We start from the raw sequence: 19907 nt of genomic DNA, 5'->3' as shown, positions 1-19907 counted from the left end.
TTTGCACTGAAATGAGAATTGACACATTGTTGGACGAACCATTTGCAGAAGTGTAGCCATGGAGGACAATCAGCTGCTGATATTGCCTGCACACGCTGTACATCGTACGGAAACAACTGGTTCTCCCGTAACACTCTCCATACAGTGACGTGGTCAACGTTACCTTGTACAGCAGCAACTTCTCTGACGCGGACATTAGGGATATCGTCAACTGCATGAAGAATTGCCTCGTCCATTGCAAGTGTCCTCGTCGTTCTAGGTCTTCCCCAGTCGCAAGTCGTAGGCTAGAATGATCCGTGCTCCCTAAGATGGCCGATCAATTGCTTCGAACGTCTTCCTGTCGGGACACCTTCGTTCTGGAAATCTGTCTCGAAACAAACGTACCGCACCACGTCTATTGCCCCGTGCTAATGCATACATCAAATGGGCATCTGCCAACTCCGCATTTGTAAACATTGCACTGACTGCAAAACCACGTTCGTGATGAACATTACCTGTTGATATTACGTACTGATGTGCTTGATGCTAGTACTGTAGAGCAATGAGTCGCATGTCAACACAAGCACCGAAGTCAACATTACCTTCCTTCAATTGCGCCAACTGGCGGTAAATCAAGGAAGTGCAGTACATACTGACGAAACTAAAATGAGCTCTAACATGGAAATTAAGTGTTTCTTTACACATTTCCACATAACATCTTCTCTTTATTTGTGTTTGAGGAATGTTTACTGAAAGTTTGGCCGTACCTTTTTGTAACACCCTGTATAAGTGCCGACGGGGTTCGACCAACTCTCATTTTGTTGGTATCTCATTTTTGCCTATTCTCTTATTTGCTTAGTTGCTTTGCTCTTATTCATTTATGGCTCATGTTATTGTGCTCTCTTTCAGCCATTCTGATTGTTTTGATTTACTCCCAATTGAGAAGTGCTCATTTTGGCATTTCACTTTTGGATATTTCTCAATTTGCTAATAATATGCTCCTTAGCTTTTTACAGTTAAATTGATTAACATAGTCCCTTGTACTGTTTGTTCATTTCAGCCTGCTCATATTTTGATGTTCTTTAAATACTGTAATAATTATCGGAAGCATTTCTTCCCTTAACCTTGTGTAAAGTATTCTCGATGTAGGATTTGGTCTGTGACACAGAAACTATATACGAAGTTGTACTTTAAAAGCAATTTATTTTTTCAGTTTGTACTACATCAGACGACAATTTTGTGATGTGAGGGAGAAATTTGAGGGGCTAACCCATGGAAATAGTCTTAAGTGATCCCCTTTAAAAATAAAAATTTGTGTGACACTGAAAGACGTAACACTGTAGGCACCGAAAATTTACGTATATAAAATTATACGTCACACCCTGCATCAGGGCAGTTCCTGGCATGAATCATTTGCATCGAGTTTTAGCCCTCGATAAATATGTGTGTGCCTCTAGGATAATATTTCTTAAGTGAATCGCAATTTTTTCTCCATTTTATGTGTGGAACATGTTTTGCTTAGTGACTATCGACTCACTTCGCTGTTTGTTGTGTGTGGTGGATAGAATTTGTCTATAACCGATACCATATCTCGGATTGTAATCTTTCGCACATATATATTTTATATAAATATTACAGACCGCAGGTTCTATTTCGGTTTTCCCTTTTAACTGGTGCTAACTAATCTGTAATTTTTCGACACTATATCATTCAGGTTGGGAGTACATGAATTCGTTGCTTATTACGCGACGTAGTACAATGTAATATATGATAGTCTGTTGTAAATTTAATGACACTCTTTACTAGTCACAGTAATTTAAATACCGTCCCCTCATTGTCAAGAAACAATAGTTAAGCAAAGTATGGGCTATAGTGATCGATCAGAAAATATTATTATGTGGTATGTAGTGTTTTATCAGACTTAAAGCAAATTTAAAAAACGTAAGTGTTTCTTCAATAAACGAAGCTAAGCAAAGTAGTAAGTCAGTTCTAACAGACAGTATTTCATCCTGTAAGTAAGAAAATAAGTAAGAATTAAGTGTGTCATATGTCCTGTGCAGTTTTTGATTATCATATATTAAACCATATTCTTAATGCAAACTTTAACATATTTTATTATGCTTGATGGGCAAAGATATTTCTATCAAATAAATTTAAACGAGTTTTCCGCAAACTTTTTGACAGTTGTTTTGCTACAGCCCACGCAATCGAATTCATGGTTTGAATACTACATTGTAGGAGGCTGATTGTCAATATAAAAATATTTTCATTTGCGAATGCTTTCCCCACTCAAAGCTGGCCATGATTTTCTCAAAGGCATACAACAGCCTTCCATGTGGTAATGTGTATGAAATGGAAAAGGCGATATGAAGAAGAGGCTTAAAAGATGTTACCTAATTCGCAAAACATTAAGTTGGATCACTTATTGTCCACTTATGGTAGACATCTTACTACAGCATAGTCGTGTGTTTGACAGCAATAATTCAGTAGGATACGTTACTAAATCCCAGCAGAACACGGTTTCAAACAGAGAATTTGAAATTGTATAATGCAGATTTGTTAATTCTAAGAACAAGAGTGACAAACTAATACTTGAAAGCAGGCATGTTTGTGTATCTAATGTAGGTACTGTACATATTCATATGTTCATTTTCCTCAATTGGTATTTTTTCTATCAAATGGTATAAAAAGATTGTTCACGAATCGGTCTACGATTGAATGATGATTTTATTCCGAGTACGTAGAAGCAGAATATTGAAAAATGTTTGTGGTTATGGATATTTCAACAGGAATTCCACAAATACAGAGTCGCAACAGCATCTAGAAACCATCCAGCAGTATTATGGTGAAAAGTCACTACATAAGCAATGACAGATATTGTGGCAAGACAGACTATAAAGTAGCACCGTGTTGCTGAACATTTATATGGCAACATAATTGCTACACTGCTTTCTATTTTTCCTTTTTGCAGTTTTGAACACCGTCTTCATCAGTGTTTGTGACTAGCCGCTGATCGAAACTTACCTTTCTCATATTGTGCTGGTTAGTAGATCAGTATTGATGATAAATTCGACTTATCAACACTGCAACTTTCCGTGTGCTCAGTTTAAGATGAGAAATAAAAGAATACAACAAAAATAAATGACCAAGGTAACAATCACCAAGTGCTAGTTATAGCAAATAGAACACCTATAATACCTATTCGTAAAAAAGCCTTAATGTTGCTCAGTTCTGTAGATGGATTACAAGTAAAAAGTTTAGCTTGAGAATAATGGGAAACAATGAAGAAGAGTATTTGGGCAGAGAAGATACATTCAAAGAGAAGGTCTTACGATGGTTTGTGTAGTAAATCGTCTTGAATTTCATTAATAAGAGGAAGTCAGGAATAAATTAGGGGAAGTGAGGAAAATATTACTCGATAAAAATTAGCTCCTGGCAAATGTTGGCATAATTGTGCCAGAAATATCTAATGCGTATTGCAGAGTTGTTGACTATACGAATAAAGGCGGAAGGTAAAATGAAGAAAGCTGACTGAAAGCGGTTGTCGCTTAAGGGGTGCACGAAATGTCCACCATTCACGTGTCGTGTTGTGCAGTGTATTTCCCTTCTTACAATGACGGTCCATAATCTGTCGTGCTGTAGCAGCTATCGTTGGGTGTTATTGATATAGTAGTTGGTTATACATCTATGCAACAAACTGGAATCAGTCTGCCATCCTGCAGAGAAAACACATAAATTGCATGTTTGTTACTGTAGCAAACAAATATTCAGCCCATCATCCACCAAGCGCTCCTCCACATCCTAAGGTGTGTAAGGTGCACTTCAGAGTACAGATCTGACGGTATTTTCCAGTGCTCACTATATTACTTCCGGAATCAGTCTGCAACATGTTACGCATGATCGCTCTAGTCTGTATTTTAAAATGAAGCAACAGAATTGGTGACAAAAAGGATCGGATCTCAACGTTTTAACTTTAATTTATTCGTGAAACATATAAAAATAGAATAACTTAAGAGATAACGATGGGGTACAGTCAGGAGATCTCTCTGATGAAAGTGTTTCACTGTATACACAGTAAATACACTGTATTTTCAAAAACAGAGTTCAAACTGCCTTGTAGATCCTTTTTGCTGTGACGTTGCCGATAGTGAGGGTCTGAAAAAGAAAAAAAATCGCATAAGAAAAAGCATTGCGTTGTTTTCTTGTTGTGCCTTATCTATAATGTAACGAAACTGGCAATAATAAGGCAAATATAGCCATTTTATTATGACACAGTATATCAATCTGTTTCATTATTTCCATTTATTATGAGTCATTGCGGATATTTTTGTCTTCCATGCCTTAAAAGACTAATTTTTTTCAGTTGATTAATACTAATATTTAGTGAAATAACGAATATACATAACATTATAGGTAAGAAATCAAATACTGATAACTTGACTTTGTTTACAGTGATTTCCTGGTTCATCATTAAATCAGTTTTTAATGTAAGGACAAAGGCTTTTCAGGCCAGAACTTATTTGAATAAATTCTTGTGTGTGTGTGTGTGTGTGTGTGTGTGTGTGTATGAGAGAGAGAGAGAGAGAGAGAGAGAGAGAGAGAGAGACAGAGAGAAATCGGGAGAGAGAGCGTGTATGTGAGTGCGTCGTATATGATAAATTTACTTCTAACATTTTCGCTGCTGTTGTCGGCAATCTTTATGACAATGACATTCAATGCTACTGTTCTATTGATTCTATGGATCAAATTCTTTACTGAAGTCGTACAAGAAGAACTGAGAATTCAGTCATCTGACATTCGAAGACCAAATACATCACTCATTGAATGAAGTTCAGTGTGTCAGTCACATTTTTTATAATGGATATAACACGAACAGTGGAAGAAAGTGCTAATGACTGTTAACACCAAAAGATGTTCTCACAGTAGCCATTAGAGGAAACTATGCATAAATTAATGAATGGTGCAGTGATTGCACATAAAGTAGTATGCTCAGCAATATTATAGGCACAGCTACATAGAAGAAGAACAAAAGATGATACTGTATTTGATAGTCTGAAGATTGTGTGAGAGCACTTCATCAAAATAATTGTAGGCCAAATGTAGGATTAAATTATTCTAATAGAGATTCTCTTCGAGAAGGCAGTTTTCACAAGCTTTCATAGAAATTATTAATAATTTGAAGAACGTCTTTATGATTTCAGAATGTTGACTAAAACTGACAGCAGTATCAGAGGTTGTGTGGCTTGTTGATTGTTTCATGACTCAATATGTCCATGCTGACATTCATTAATTAAGCCTTACTTAAATCTGACACTAAAAAAGTAATTTTCAGCATCTATGGCTTGGAATAGCAGAAATCAAATGCTTCTGTTAATTTATTCAAAATCTCAATAAGATGTGGCATCATAATGCTCACTCATATACGACACAAGACAAGAGCAGGTGTAAAACAGAAAGTGCTGAGAGTGGGAGTATTGTGTTGGGACTCACCGCGACCATCTTGTCGGCGCTGAAGGTCTTCTCTATGGTGACGGTCTTTCCGTCCTCGTACTTCTCGACCTTGACCAGCGTGTCGGCGCCCCTTTGGGTGACGGTGCTCTTCCTCTTGCGGCCAGCTGTGTCCTCTGTGAACTCCTCCCCCAGGCGGTATGTCAGCACGTGTTTGTACTCGCCCAGCTGTGTCACATCCGTCACCTTGTCACCCTCCAGTGTCAGTGTCAGGATGTCCTTCCCTGACAGAGCCAGCTGGCGGTGTGTGGGGTCTGTCACTCCTGTGGGAAAAATTAAGCAAACACTACAAACAATCTGTCAGATGATCATCTGCAACTGAGGATTATAGCATAGGTTCAAAATACCGCGTCAGTTGTAAGGTTCTTTTTATTTGACGCAGTACCGGTTATGGGCTCTTACATGCCCATTATCAGGTGTCATTCTGAAAATAAACAAGAGACCGGAGCTAATAATAGCTTTTACATGTAGTAGTATACATAAAAAAGCAAGGACGTAGTGGTCCAGCATTCTTCCTCCAGTAAACAAATGGCAGTACTTTTGCCATTCCAGTTTATCAGTTCGCTTCCACCTTCGTGTATGTTACTGTATCTTCTGCAGTTGCTGGTGATACACCGTGTCCTGTACTCGGGGACCGTGGCGCTAGGGGTCACAGCGCAAAGTATAACTGTCTGGGTGATCACTGTCTATATCTTTCCCCAGGCAGCCTTCTGTAGTATTGTCTGGTGTCACTTTTCCGTCTTACCACACGTAGCTCAACCGTTGGTTTGTAAGATGTTATATGAAACTTCATTTCTGCTTTTTCATGTGCACTGCTACGTATAAGAACTATTATTAGTTTCAGTTTAACACCTGATGATGGGCATGTAAGAGCCTGAACCCGGTCTTGCTTTAACTAAAAAGAGTCTCACAACTGAAGTTGTATTTTCAATCTGTGATAGGTAAACGCTGTAGTACTTCTGTCACATACTCCATAGATAGTTGGTGTTAGATAACAATGGGAGATATACACATGCCTAAAATGATTAAGAGAACACCTACATTGCAGATGAGCTCCACACACAGTTCTAATGGTATGCTTTTGTGTAATGCAAATTTCCTTTACCCATAACATACTTCATTATTAACATCACTTTATATCATCTTTGTCTTGCGATTACAGGGTCCAACATGTTAAAAACCTGATCGTCCACGTATGTAGTTGGTAGAAAATGGAGTACGTGGTAAAGAAATAATAAATTGAAAACTCACACTTAAAGCACATCTTTTTACTGAATGAAAAATGAACATTTGCTAAGTAGTGGTTTTTCTTTAATTATTTTGTGAGGTTTTAAGGGAGAACAACTTTAGAAAAGTCTTGAAATCATATTTCAAGTGTTGGAAGTTGGTGCTCTCATGATGAAACACTGGATGAGTATAATCTGGTAAATTTGCGATAAATTTTAAGAGTTGCTAGTTTTTCACACGTATCAGTGTCTACAACGTCACACATCCTGGACTCTGTGCTCCATAATATATAATATTGTAACTATTGCATTTATCGCTACTGCGTGCAAAATGTGTTCCAAACGGACTTAGTAGTAAGGAAGCGGAACTGCAAAAAAGGAAAAAATTTTTATGCTTTCATTATTTTCTGTTTTTGGTATCAGTGAGAACAAGTTTCGAAAATTGTGTGTCAAGTATAAATGATCATTACTTTAAATCCTCATGTGCCGACAGGTGTTGTTGATATATCTCGATGGGGACAGCTGAAAATGTGGTCCCCGACCGGGACTTGAACCCGGGATCTCCTGCTTACATGACAGACGCTCTATCCATGTTAGCCACTGAGGACACAGATGGCTCTAAAGGGAAGCGTGCGAGATACAAGTCCATGGAGTGGTGCTATTCATCTAGGTCTTCAGTGGCTCAGATGGATCCTGTAGAAAAGCGTCTATTGTCGCCGTCACGGTAGCTCAGCGTGTTCGGTCAGAGAGCCGGTTGGCCTCTGTATATAAAAAAAAAAAAAAAAAAAAAAAACTGAGTGGAAGGATCAACCACCGAACTTGAACAGGATGTCTTGCGACGTCCCGCAACGACCAAACACAACGATCACTAATGAACAAAAAACAAAAAATAAATAAAAAATTGATAGAGCGTCTGCCATGTAAGCAGGAGATCCCGGGTTCAAGTTCTGGTCGGGGCACCTGAAGGTTTCAATTAATTTACATTAGACGGACGGAGTCCTACAGCCGATCAGCTACAGTTATTCCACCAGGAAGGAGGTACACAGTCCGTGTTGTCTGTAGTTCAACCATGCCTTGACGGTCAATACCGCGGTTCGAACCCGTCCTCATTGCTAATTTGTGCCAGGAAGGGCTCTCAACAAGGGAACTTCAAAAATAGTTTAAATGGCTCTAAGTACTATGGGACAACATCTGAGGTCATCAGTCCCCTAGACGTAGAGCTACTTAGACGTAACTAACCTAAGGACATCACACACATCCTCGCCCTAGGAAGGATTCGGGCCTGCAACCGTAGCACCAGCGCGGTTCCGGACTGAAGCGCCTAGAACAGCACGGCCACACCAGCTGGCCCAAGCTATAGGTAATCACAAACACAAGAATTTATCATTTAAGTTTCCTCAGCCTGTGCGTTAATTTTTCGTTCTCAGAGATCTATATATACTGGGTGTTTAAAAAATTTAATAGGGAAATTAACACATCAATGAGTACACATCATGAAAGAGAATTCCTTCAAGTTTTGTTTAATATAAATAGACTTCAGCATGGACGCCATTTGTTGCCCTGCACACATCGAGACGATATTCCACTTCTCGCCACGTATTCACTAACATTTCAAATGTAACTGTCCCAACCGCCGATACAATTCATTCTCATAAATGTTTGATGTCTCTGATCACTAATTCTGTGTAGAAAGTCAACAGCCAGCTCATACCTGTCGATTTTATCAGTAGGAAATATTTCATGTAACAGCTTAAGTCTTTTACGCACATCATACACAGTACATTTAGGCACTCCTAATTGTAGACTACGTCTGGCAAATGATTTCTTCGGGCACCTAACACACGAAACACGGATCTGTTCAACAATCTCTTCAGAAGTTCCCGATATACCTGGTGATTTCGCTTTTAAAACACTACCGTTTTCCTTGACAGACTTTAGCCAATGACAAGGGAAGTGTTGTTCGGACATGCAGGAGATACAGAGAGACAGGAATTGTCGATGACATGCCTCGCTCAGACCGCCAAAGGAATACAGCTGCTGTGGACGACCGCCACCTAGGGGTTATGGCTCGGAGGAAACCTGACAGAAACGCCACCCTGTTGAATAATGCTTTCGTGCAGCCACGGGACGTCGTGTTACGACTCAAACTGTGCGCAATAGGTTTTATGATGCGCAACTTCACTCCCGACATCCACGGCGAGGTACATCTTTGTAACCACGACACCACGCAGCGCGGTACAGATGGTCTCAGCAACGTGACGAATTTATCGCTCAGGATTGGCATCACGTTCTCTTCACCGATGTGTGAACGCATATGCCTTCAACCGGCCAGCGGCGGATACGTGTTTGAAGGCAACCCGGTCAGGCTGAACGCCTTAGACAGATTGTCCAGAGAGTGCAGCAAGGTGTAGGTTCCCAGCTGTTTTGGGGTGGAATTATGTGGAGTCGACGTACGCGGCTCGTGTTCATAGAAGGCGTCGTAATGGCTGTGCGATACGTGCATGCCATCCTCCGACCTATAGTGCAACTATATCGGCAGCATATTGGCAAGGCATTTGTCGTCATAGACAACAATTCGCGTCCCCATCGAGCAAATCTTGTAATGACTTCGACTAGAGTACCCAGCATGTTCTCCAGACATGAAACCTAACGAAAATGCCTTGGATGGATGGAAAAGGGCTGTATGTACGACGTGACCCACTAACCACTCTGAGGGACCTCCGCCGAATCGCCTTGAGGTGTGGGACAATCTGGACCAACTGTGCCTTGATGAACTTGTGGATAGTAGCCACGACGAAGATAGGCATGCATTAACGCAAGAGGATGTTGTACTGGGTATTAGAGGTATCGGAGTTTACAGGGATCTGGACTACCATCTCTGAATGTCTCGCTGTATGGCGGTACAACATGCAATGTGTGGTTTTCATGAGCAATAAAAAGGACAGAAATGATGTCTATGTTGATCTCTATTCCAATTTTCTGTACAGCTTCCGGAACTATCGGAACCGACGTGATGGAAAACTTTTTTTGATGTGTGTATTTTAAGACATCAGGGAGTAGCTTCCTTGGGTCTAGAGGGATCTGTGAAGGGTAAAAACTGTAGGGGAAGACAAAGACTGGAATATATCCAGCAGGTAATTGAAGAAGTAGGGTGCTAATAATACTCTGAAATAAAGAGTTTGCCACATGAGAGGAGTCCATGCCGAGCCGCAGCCGACTAATCAGATGACTGATGACCCAAAGTGAAAAGCCCCCTATTATGCGTCATGTCCAGACGATTCAGCAGTTTCATCTATTTTTCTTTCCTCCATCATTGAGTGGTGCGGTCTATACTTCGCCTGCGGTTTTGGCTTCTTCAGCAAAAGCGCTCTCGGTACGCACTGAGCAATTGTTTGATGTGCTGTGTTAGTCCCACTAGGTAGTGAGTCTTGCCTGATAGTATAATATGCTTACGTGATACTCTCTCTGTTATGTGTACAAAAATCCTGTAATTTCATGTCCTTCGTTATCACTTCGTCTATCTCTAGTTCGAAGTGACTCCACCTTGCCCTTTTGATCTTGAAACTTCATTAGAGTGGAACATTTCAGAGTCACAGGCCATCTGATTCCACTTGTGAATGGCCAATGTTAAGCTCTTGGTATCGGATCTTCTACAGGTTTCACGACATGTTGGTTGAGGGCACTCGTGATCTATATATTATTCGGATTACATCATCGATACTTCGAATCGTGTAGGAGTTTAAGGTCTTCTTATTCTGCCCATAGTTCCACTTCTTCGCCGTTTCTGTCTGTGCTGTTATACCCCCAGATGATGATATGACAAAATTTTCCATTAAATTTTTTATTTTTGAATTTGCCTAAATGATTGGTTTCAACAATTCGAAAACTGAGATGCGTCTTTTGTACTACTTTGTGACAGTGCAGGAATCTTTCTACGTCTAAAGTAAGACTCTCTCCCCCGGGAGTTCCTCGTACCATTGATGCACTCATGTCCAGAAAAACAGAAAATGCTGAATAGGACCCTCATATTCACAGAATTGTACATTAGTATGTTCCGCAGAAATGATTAGGAATGAGTTACCTCGGGTCAATATGTGTCCTGTAGCCGAGTAGGCACAGGGTCCGCCATACGCCCTCACAAATTGTTCAACGCGTGATGGCAGCGTCGTGTATAAGGCGCGAATGGTGTCCTGTAGTGTAGGCATCCAAGCTGCATTCATCTGGTTCCTAAGCCATCTGTGCTGCAGAATGAGATTTTCATTCTGCAGCGGAGTGTGCGCTGATATGAAAGTTCCTGGCAGATTAAAACTGTGTGCCGGACCGAGACTCGTACTTGGGACCTTTGCCTTTCGCGGGTCCCAAGTTCGAGTCTCTGTCCGGCACACAGTTTTAATCTGCCAGGAAGTTTATATCTGTGCTGGTTGGCATTGGGTCATGGGGTTCACCTGTCGTTTCACCATATTCCACCCATTTCCGAGCGGTGACAAACCTGGTGTTCTGGTGAGCCGGGCCAAAAGGACGACATCCTGTGACGCAAAGAAGCACGTGTTCTTGCGGCAACCTATCGTCGTGCATTGTCTTGGTGAAAAGTGGCGTCTGGGGTGTTGTGCAGAAAGGGTATAGGTACGGGTGGCAGGATGTCATTCATGAAGTGTCCTGTACACGCACCGACTGTGAATTGTATTGGTACCCAATAGCATCTCACACCATAAGGTCTTGATTTTGCCCTGTATTCCTTAAGAAAATAAGTTCACTAGGATGCTGCTCCCGCCATCTGTGGCGAACCAGCATGCGGCCATCTTATTCAAACAAATAGAATCTGGATTCGTCCGAAAACACTATCTGAACCATTCCTGTCTGCGATGACGTCGTTTTATACGCTACTGCCGTGTAGCATGTTTTCGAACATTCGTCATAGATGGCCATGCCGTAATGAACTGCGACAGACTGTCATCCCTAATTCTCTACGATGTATTGCACTGTTGCATTGTTACGCCAGAGCCGATGAGGGCGCATACTCAGTTCTGCTCTGTAATGGCATAAGGACGAAATGGTTGAAACGGCTCTGAGCACTATGGGACTTAACATCTGAGAACCCTCGGTTCCAGACAGTAGCGCCTAGAACCGCTCGGCCACTCCGGCCGGCATATAAGGATGAGGCGTCTATCTCCTCGGAGAGAAGTCTGGGTGGTGCGACCTAACCCCTCTCATAGTGTTCTGCAAGCTTCCGTCAACCATTCGGCATACACCCGTTGTACTGTCAAAACACTTCGTCGCACACCAGCAGCAGTTTCTCGGATGCATGCATCACATTCTCTCATGCCAATTTCCGCCCTCTTTCAGACTCACTGATTTGACGGCACAGTTCACGCATAGGTCTGCGAGGCATCCTGAATGTCTGCTCAAGTCACACTGATCTCATTACCTTTGCTGTATAGCGAGAACGAGAGTAGCAGGCACATTTTACCGGTAGGTGGTGTTGCACCGTGATATCGATGCTGACACTGAGCACGCGAACCGACATTGTCCAAATGCTAATCATTTCTCCAGAAGATACTATTGTACATGTTCTGTATGGACGTCCTATCTTCAGTCGTTCAAGGTGCTCTGGTTTTTCTCAACATAAGTGTACATCAATTCTACGACGTTTGCATAGGTCAGTCCATGATACTTAATTTCAGTAAAGCAGTCTTTCATTGTTAAATGAAGTCATTCCGAAGAACGTCCTTTTAAAACGCGGATTGGTATTTGAGGCTTCAATGTTGTTTTTTAGTGCATAATGATGGTTGAAGGATTGGCCATCAGTGCATAAGCCGATAACACTTTTGAATGTTTTCTTTGGTGCAATCTTAGTGGAGGCTCCTTCTTTGTTCCCCCCTGTAAATCGCTTGAAAAATATGATCAAGAGGACGAAGTTTCGTATTCATATATACTGATTTAATGCCACCTAATCCTATAAACTTTCCATGTTAATGTTCAATCTATTCGAAAACGTCCAAGATTTTTCACTTTTAAGTTTTCCGCTGACATTTTACGTAACTCTAGCCAACTGTACAGACCTTTCTGCTGCAGTGTAAACAGAGCCTTAGTTTCTTACTTATTGCGTAATGTAGATACAAGATATGTTACAGAGTTAATAAAAGTTAAGTGATCTATTCACTCACCGCTGGCGTCGAGGAACGCCTCCATGTTTTCCAAGCTGGCCGCGTCGAGCGCGTAGCTCTTTCCTGAGAACTGTTTCACCATGTTGAGCGGTTTGCTCCTCTCAGGTGTAGCGGCTGAAAGAGTGAATCCACAATGCCTTGGGGCTGTGTGGCCGTTTATTTATTATCGAACCGTGTCCTTCGCTCAGCCGTCACTTCCTTTGATAAGGAACGGTTCGGTATCTGATTACTAAGACGATATCCGACACTCCTGGTGATATTTTCTTGCGTAATTCGGCCACGTGACGGACGTATCGTATTGAGTCGTACACTTTCCACGAAGCAAAGAAATTTTCTATGGCACTCACATCCTTCATCAATCACTCCTCATTTCGAATTCCGTGGAAATGTTGGAACACGTGAGGCAATACTAACCTTACGACTTATCTTGTAAGATAGATTAAGAAAGGGATATCTACGTTTCTAGCATTTGTGGACTTAGTGAAGGCGTTTGACAATGTTGACTGCAATACTCTCAAATTGTGAAGGTGGCAGGGGTCAATTGCAGAGAGCGAAAGACTATTTACAATTTATACAGAAACGAGATGGCAGTTATAAGAGTCGAGGGGCATGGAAGGGAAGCAGTGGTTGGGAAGGGAGTAATATTTGGTTGTAGCCTAGCCTCAATGTTATTCAGTCTGTATATTGAACAAGCAGTAAAGGAAAAAGAGGAATTTGTGGCACAACTTGACTAGAAGAAGGGATCGGTTGGTATTACATGTTCTGAGGCATCAAGGGATCACCAATTTAGTACTGCCGGCCGGCGTGGCCGAGCGGTTCTAGGCGCTTCAGTCTGGAACCGCGCGACAGCTACGATCGCAGGTTCGAATCCTGCCAGGGGCATGGATGTGTGTGATGTTCTTAGGTTAGTTAGGTTTAAGTAGTTCTAAGTCCTAGGGGCTGATGACCTCAGACGTTAAGTCCTATAGCGCCCGGAGCCATTTTTTGAACCAATTTAGTACTGGAGAGCAGCGTGGAGGATAAAAATGGAAGAGGGAGGCCAAGAGATGAATGCACTGAACAGATTCAGAAGGATGTAGTTTGCAGAAGTACTGGGAGATAAAGAAGCTTGCACAGGATTGAGTAGCATGGAGGACTGCATCCAACCAATCTCTGGACTGAAGACCACAACAACAATAACATCATTCACTTCATAATGGATATATTGGATAATGTATGCAGCTGACTTCAGATAAAATTTCCGGGCTGAGAGGCCGTGGCCGACGTATAAAATGTCCACCTGACATTTTGTCTCCATGTTGCGGTGACATCTTCTGAGGTAGTCCGGCAGTAGATGTCTTCCGCAGATGGAGACGAAACGTCAGGTGGAAATTTTATACGTCGGCCACGGCCTCTCAGCCCGGAACGTTTAACTGAAGACAACACCGGCCGTGAAAGCCTACATTTTATGATATGTAGCAGACGTTATGTGAAGTTCTTTCTCGAGTAATAGGAACTAGCGTTTTCCCAGAACAATTACGAAACTGTCTTGTTATTATATTTCTTGTAGTAACTGAATTCATTAACCAGACGCAATATTTTATCTTTGCCATAGTTTGAAGGCACCGACTCAACAGCGATACACCTCAATCTTGCTGTTACTCTTGTGCGTTAGCTGTGATGGTTGAGTGGACAGTTCTGTTTCTAGTGACTGAAGAGCGTTTTATTGTCCACGTACTCCACGGTGTAGTAATGGTGATACATGTCGTAGTTAACTAAATGTTTAAGAGTGTAATAACTGTTGTATGATTGCATGTGTACTTCGGTAAGACAAAGAGTATTTCTGTGGGTCATCCTCTTCGGAAACAAGAGAGCTGAGTGAATCATTCATAATGACTTCCGTGCCAGAATTGATGTCTTTGTGCATGTACTGAACATTAGCCACAGTTCACCTTTTGTGCTCAGTAGGTACCACTCACCCTTACAGATAAACACATAAGGGACTTTCGGAAATGTCGAAGTCACCGTTAAGGCAGATGGAAGGGTCAGGACAACTATCTGACTCGGATTGTAACAGTTGCTGACACATGATTCAATCTTCGCGAACCAAAGAGTAAGTAGCAAAGCACTGTGTGGAAACGTCCGTCTTCGGCTGCAGAAAAAATGTTTAAATTCCTGGCTCCTGCAGGAATGTTATGGCAGTGTTTCATGATGTGTGAGGTTCGCTGAAAATTGCTTACACCCCTAAAGATCAAACAGAGCAACTCACTACGAACGGCAGAGTAAACAGCAGACGACTGTGTGGAAATATCCGTCCTCACCTACAGCAAAAATGTTTAAATTCCAAGCTTCTGCAGCAATGTTTATCTTGAAATTGTTCTGCGATGTGGAACGTACAGTGAGACGAGTCTTTATGCTCCTAAAGGTCAAACAGAACGTTCTGATTTTCAGCTGCTGGACCATCGACTGTAGAGTCCTAAAGAAGCTCAAGTGATTTTCAGCTCCATAGTCCGCTGAATGACTTGTCCCGGAGATTTTTCTCCACTGGAAATGAGTACACCATATACTCAGTCATGGACGAAGAACCTACAATTAATTTAGCATGATTTGCATATCACTGATTTTGTTGCACATATCTACACGAATTCTAAATTGTAGAATAAATACAATCAACGTAATCTGTAAAAATGTGTTTTGTCATTTGCGTCATTTTAAGCCCTTTGCCCCGATGGTTTGAAACTTTGTAAATTTATTGAGGGGGAAGACGACGTGAGTCCTAAGTGGGAAGGTGGAAAAATGTCAGCTTGTTAGCGAAGAAATACGTAACAGTTTTATGGGAAAGGAAAGCTTTTTCTTTGTGGTAATGGTCAGATAGTCATGTCTGGAGAAGAGAGTCCAAGTATTGAGAGAGTGGTGAGCATTTTTGTGACTTTAGTTACAGCTCGAATGAAGATGTTGTCACAGATCTGTGATGGGTCAATTTTATAATGCCTCGTTGAATGTTTCGGCTAAACAGCAATGTAAGGAAGTTTTCTACGAACAAGAGGGTCTGACGAAGGGGAAGACGAAAATGGAAAGACAGAAGAACTAATATTTACCACACATAAGATTTACCAAACTTGACTAGAAGAAGGGATCTGTTGGTAGGACACGTTCTGAGGCATCAAGGGATCACCAAATTTGTATTGGAGGGCAGCGTGGAGGGTAAAAATCGTAGAGGGAGACCAAGAGATGAAAACACTAAACAGGTACAGAAGGATGTAGGTTGCAGTAGGTACTGGGAGATGAAGAATCTTGCACTCTTAGAGTAGCATGGAGAGCTGCACCAAACCATTCTCAGGACTGAAGACCACAACTACAACAAGACTTACCACGAGAGTCGATGAAGAAGATTATCAATATGAAGATAGATAGACATCAGGAAAAGAAAAAATGTGTGATTTCTGGTCAAAAAGTCAGAGTGTTTGGAGCAATAGCAGTGACTGTGAACATAGAAGAAAACAGCTGCTGCTTTTGACTCAGAAAAGTGGAGAGACATCGAACTGCAGTGGCGAAATGGATCGAGAAACCAAAAAGTGATTGTTAGGCAAACATGTGGTGCTGGTAAAGACAGACTGTAGACGGTGCAGCGATTGTCATAATTATTTATTGTGTATGCCAGGCACTGCTTAGTTTGAGAACGGAAGAATACAGTCAACTGATGCCATATCATATAAACAAATCTTCCATGGCCTTCCACTGTCATGAGCAAAAACGGTGTGTTTTTGTGAATCAATCCCGTAGAGGCCATTTAAACATCCCATTCAAAGCATTTAAAGGAATTTTAATAGCAGGATCCTACGAGATAATGGCAATTTGAGTCACTAACATGTTCAGATAAATTGCTTGGTTACGAAACCACTGTGCCCCTCTCTTTCTCTCATACAGTTATTGTCCCTTCGCTCTCTTTAGAACACAAATACTGTCTGTTATCTTCCATATTTATTACTTTTCCGTCTCTTTGACACGGCCATTGCCTTCTTCTATCTCAGAATATAAAATTACGAGTAGGTTCCCAAGCCAAAATTTTTGGAAATTTTTTAAAGGTGCTGAGGAAGGCAGAATGAGGCAGCTGGTACCACACTTTTCACAAAATTTCGAATAGACAGAAACACACTCTCATTCTTCGTACTCCGACACCAGCATTTTTCCACTAGTTCCCTTCTTTCCTCTGCTGCGGCGGTGCATGTAGCTAATATGAAAAGAAATGTACTTGTCAGAAAAATTCTGAATGTTTACTTAGGTGAAACTGAAGTAACGGAAAACTAATTTTACACCTCAGACCGGATTCTACAATAAATATATAAATAAAATAAACAAAAATTCGCATGAGATTCTCAGGTGCTCGTAAGTTTTACCAAGTCATCCTTAGACCACATTAAATGCAATAAGAAAATATCTATTTGGCCCATTTGCCTAAGCAGGAGGAAGTGTATAATGTTCATGTTTTGACCCTTTGATGTAGGATAGTGACGTTAAGACGATCCTTCTTTTGGGTATACGACTGACCCCTGACCCAAGGGCTATATAAAACATTGCATCCTATCTTTTTATCACCAACAGGACCGTAGACACGAGCACGGAATGTCCCATTTTTATGTGTGGCGTTTTGGAACATATTAGGTAAGCATTGTGTCGCATACATTCCGATAGCTAAACGATAATGACTGCCATGAATTGACTGAATGGTAGTGATGAAAAATGAGGACCAATGACTTCAGGGAATCCAGGTCACTAGAGTGACTGTTATTAAGCTACTGTAACGAGTCCCGTAAACCCACTATGCCGCTATACTATACACATTTGTATACAGTACTACGAGTGCGTAGTGTGTGTAAGGAACGGGTGGTATAATCAGATAAATAGTATGATTTGTGATTTGTGCTCACTCGTACACTGTTCATGATTGTGAGCTTCTCAAAGTTTTATTTATATTGAGGCAGTTATGAGCTACAATCATTTCGCATATCATGCACAGATCTCTTTTTGCCGGTTTTCATGTTTCTATTTCGATCACATACGTAATCTTTTGCGCTTAAGGTGTCATGTCCTTACCCACCTGTTCTCAGGCTGTGTACACAGATAGCGAATTCTGCCTAATGATAAATTTAAGCATTTCCTTTGCTGATGATAAACGACATCCTGCGAAACTCTAAATTAATCTACGTGCTTGATAAGACCACGTACGTATGGCTCTAATGAAATGCTTGTCACCAAATTATCTGCATCCGAGGGCTGCGCTAATCTGTCAAGTACAACTGTCAACATCAGTGTCAGCCTCAAACTCAGGTGTGGAGAAAATGTGGGATTCCCGCATGACTTCCTTTGCAATGTACTATGGAGGGGGATTTGTCGATGGCTTGTTGTGTACAAATGTATCAGAACACCACACTCTGATCACATAATCACAGTTATTGTTCATCTGAATGACTCGGAAACACAGCTTCAGTTCAAGAACACAATCGAATCGTAGAATGAACTCATACAACTTGCGGCCAGTAATGACAACTTTCAGTTCACTCACTAAATGTTGCTGAATGACTTTCCTTGTACATGGAACATTGAACAGAGTACCAGCTGCTGCTGTCTGTCTAACGTCTTTGATTGCAATATTTTGCGTAACTACTGACAGAATTTAGAAGTTTAAAATACTGTCATTATTTACCCTTTATGAGATAACTCAATATCCATTAATCGAAGTCGTTTCCTTGTATCCGACTGTATATGCAGGCTAATCTCAAATGCTGTATGGATTTTGATCTGGTTGTCACTAATAGATGTACGGATTCATGAGGAAGGTTTTTGTATGTAATTTATAAATATTTCGGTTGAATTGTATGAATTGAGGGCTATTCCCAAAGTTCCCAAAGTGAAAATCCGACGAGGCTTTTCACAGATGTTTTCGACAGTGTCTCTAATATTCCCGTCGATCGCATCAAGACGCTCTCTTCATTTGTGGTCGCACATATAAAGTCCCTTCAGAAGTCCGTTTTGTAATATAAGCAGAAAATTAGTTATAGTCCTCAACTGGAGCCCATAAAGACCTCTCGATGTACATATAAAGTCACTTCCGAAGCTAAATTATGGTAGCGGTTGTTCATCGTCAGGAGTCAGTCATTTATACCACCAAATCACATAAAATAATGCAAGCTGGCGAAGGCTCTGCCTTCTTCAAGAACTCGATACAAAGTGCTGAGCAGCTCCATTGAGCTCTTCACTAAAAATGTCGCAATCTCCACTTGACTCCCATAGTGTTCCATTACTATCTACTTTTGTATCTAATGAAGGCCTTCCCCACCAAAAACCCATCGTTCTTACGGTCTACAGACATCATTTGACTCGACTTCACCACTTCCTAAACTAAACTAATATATTACAACAATATTTAAATAAAGAAATATTATAAACATTGGGTCACCCTCAGACCACTCACAAAAAATATAAATATTGCTTTGTCCATAAATAAATAAGCCAGTATTTTTGCGCAAGTGCGCTCATGATAAATGACAACAGTCTGAGTAAATTTTCTTTTGAAGATGGTATTTATGGCATCTTGACCGAAGCGACTTTTGCTTCTCTTTCAATTGTGTTGTCCACTAACACATGCGACTAAGCACTCTCAAATTAGCACAGTTTTTTAATAGCACTTGCAATCAATAAGTTACACGCAAAATAGTAAACTTTCATTAAATAAATACACAAATATAACAAAATATGAGGTATGCGTGCTATGTGCATTTCCTGTATAACTGTGGAGAGTGCGATGTTCTGACAAACATTTCTGTAATCAAAAAAGTTATAAAGGATGTCATATGTCAGTATATAAAATACCGGGTGATCAAAAAGACAATATAAGTTTGAAAACTGAATAAATCACGGAATAATGTAGATAGAGAGGTTCAAATTGACACACAAGCTTAGAATGACATGGGGTTTTATTAGAACCGAAAAACTATAAAAGTTCAAAAAATGTCCGACAGGTGGCGCTTCATCTGATCATAGTAGCAATAAT

The 19907-nt window shown here is 40.9% G+C and overlaps 2 protein-coding genes across 2 annotated transcripts in view; one reads left to right on the top strand and one right to left on the bottom strand.

Moving 5' to 3' along the window:
* LOC126284732 (fatty acid-binding protein, muscle-like) overlaps positions 1-19907 on the top strand; it is a 57539-nt gene that overhangs the window by 14117 nt on the left and 23515 nt on the right. The window lies entirely within an intron of this gene.
* Positions 3939-12982, bottom strand: LOC126284733 (fatty acid-binding protein, muscle-like). Its single transcript, XM_049983871.1, has 3 exons — positions 12878-12982; positions 5470-5750; positions 3939-4134 (listed from the first exon to the last, which is right to left on the bottom strand). The coding sequence occupies exons 1-3, from the start codon at positions 12957-12959 to the stop codon at positions 4084-4086; spliced, it is 414 nt and encodes a 137-aa protein (XP_049839828.1). The 5' UTR covers positions 12960-12982; the 3' UTR covers positions 3939-4083.

Source organism: Schistocerca gregaria, chromosome 8 (genome assembly GCF_023897955.1).
Source record: "Schistocerca gregaria isolate iqSchGreg1 chromosome 8, iqSchGreg1.2, whole genome shotgun sequence".
Lineage (NCBI taxonomy): Eukaryota > Metazoa > Arthropoda > Insecta > Orthoptera > Acrididae > Schistocerca > Schistocerca gregaria.
This window is presented reverse-complemented; position numbering and strand designations above follow the sequence as displayed.

Coding starts and splice junctions, on each gene's coding strand:
- LOC126284733 (XM_049983871.1), bottom strand. CDS start 12,959: ATGGTGAAACAGTTCTCAGGAAAGAGCTACGCGCTCGACGCGGCCAGC. Junction 5,751..12,877: donor GGCGTTCCTCGACGCCAGCG/GTGAGTGAATAG, acceptor TTTTTCCCACAG/GAGTGACAGACCCCACACAC. Junction 4,135..5,469: donor GCGCCGACAAGATGGTCGCG/GTGAGTCCCAAC, acceptor TTTCTTTTTCAG/ACCCTCACTATCGGCAACGT.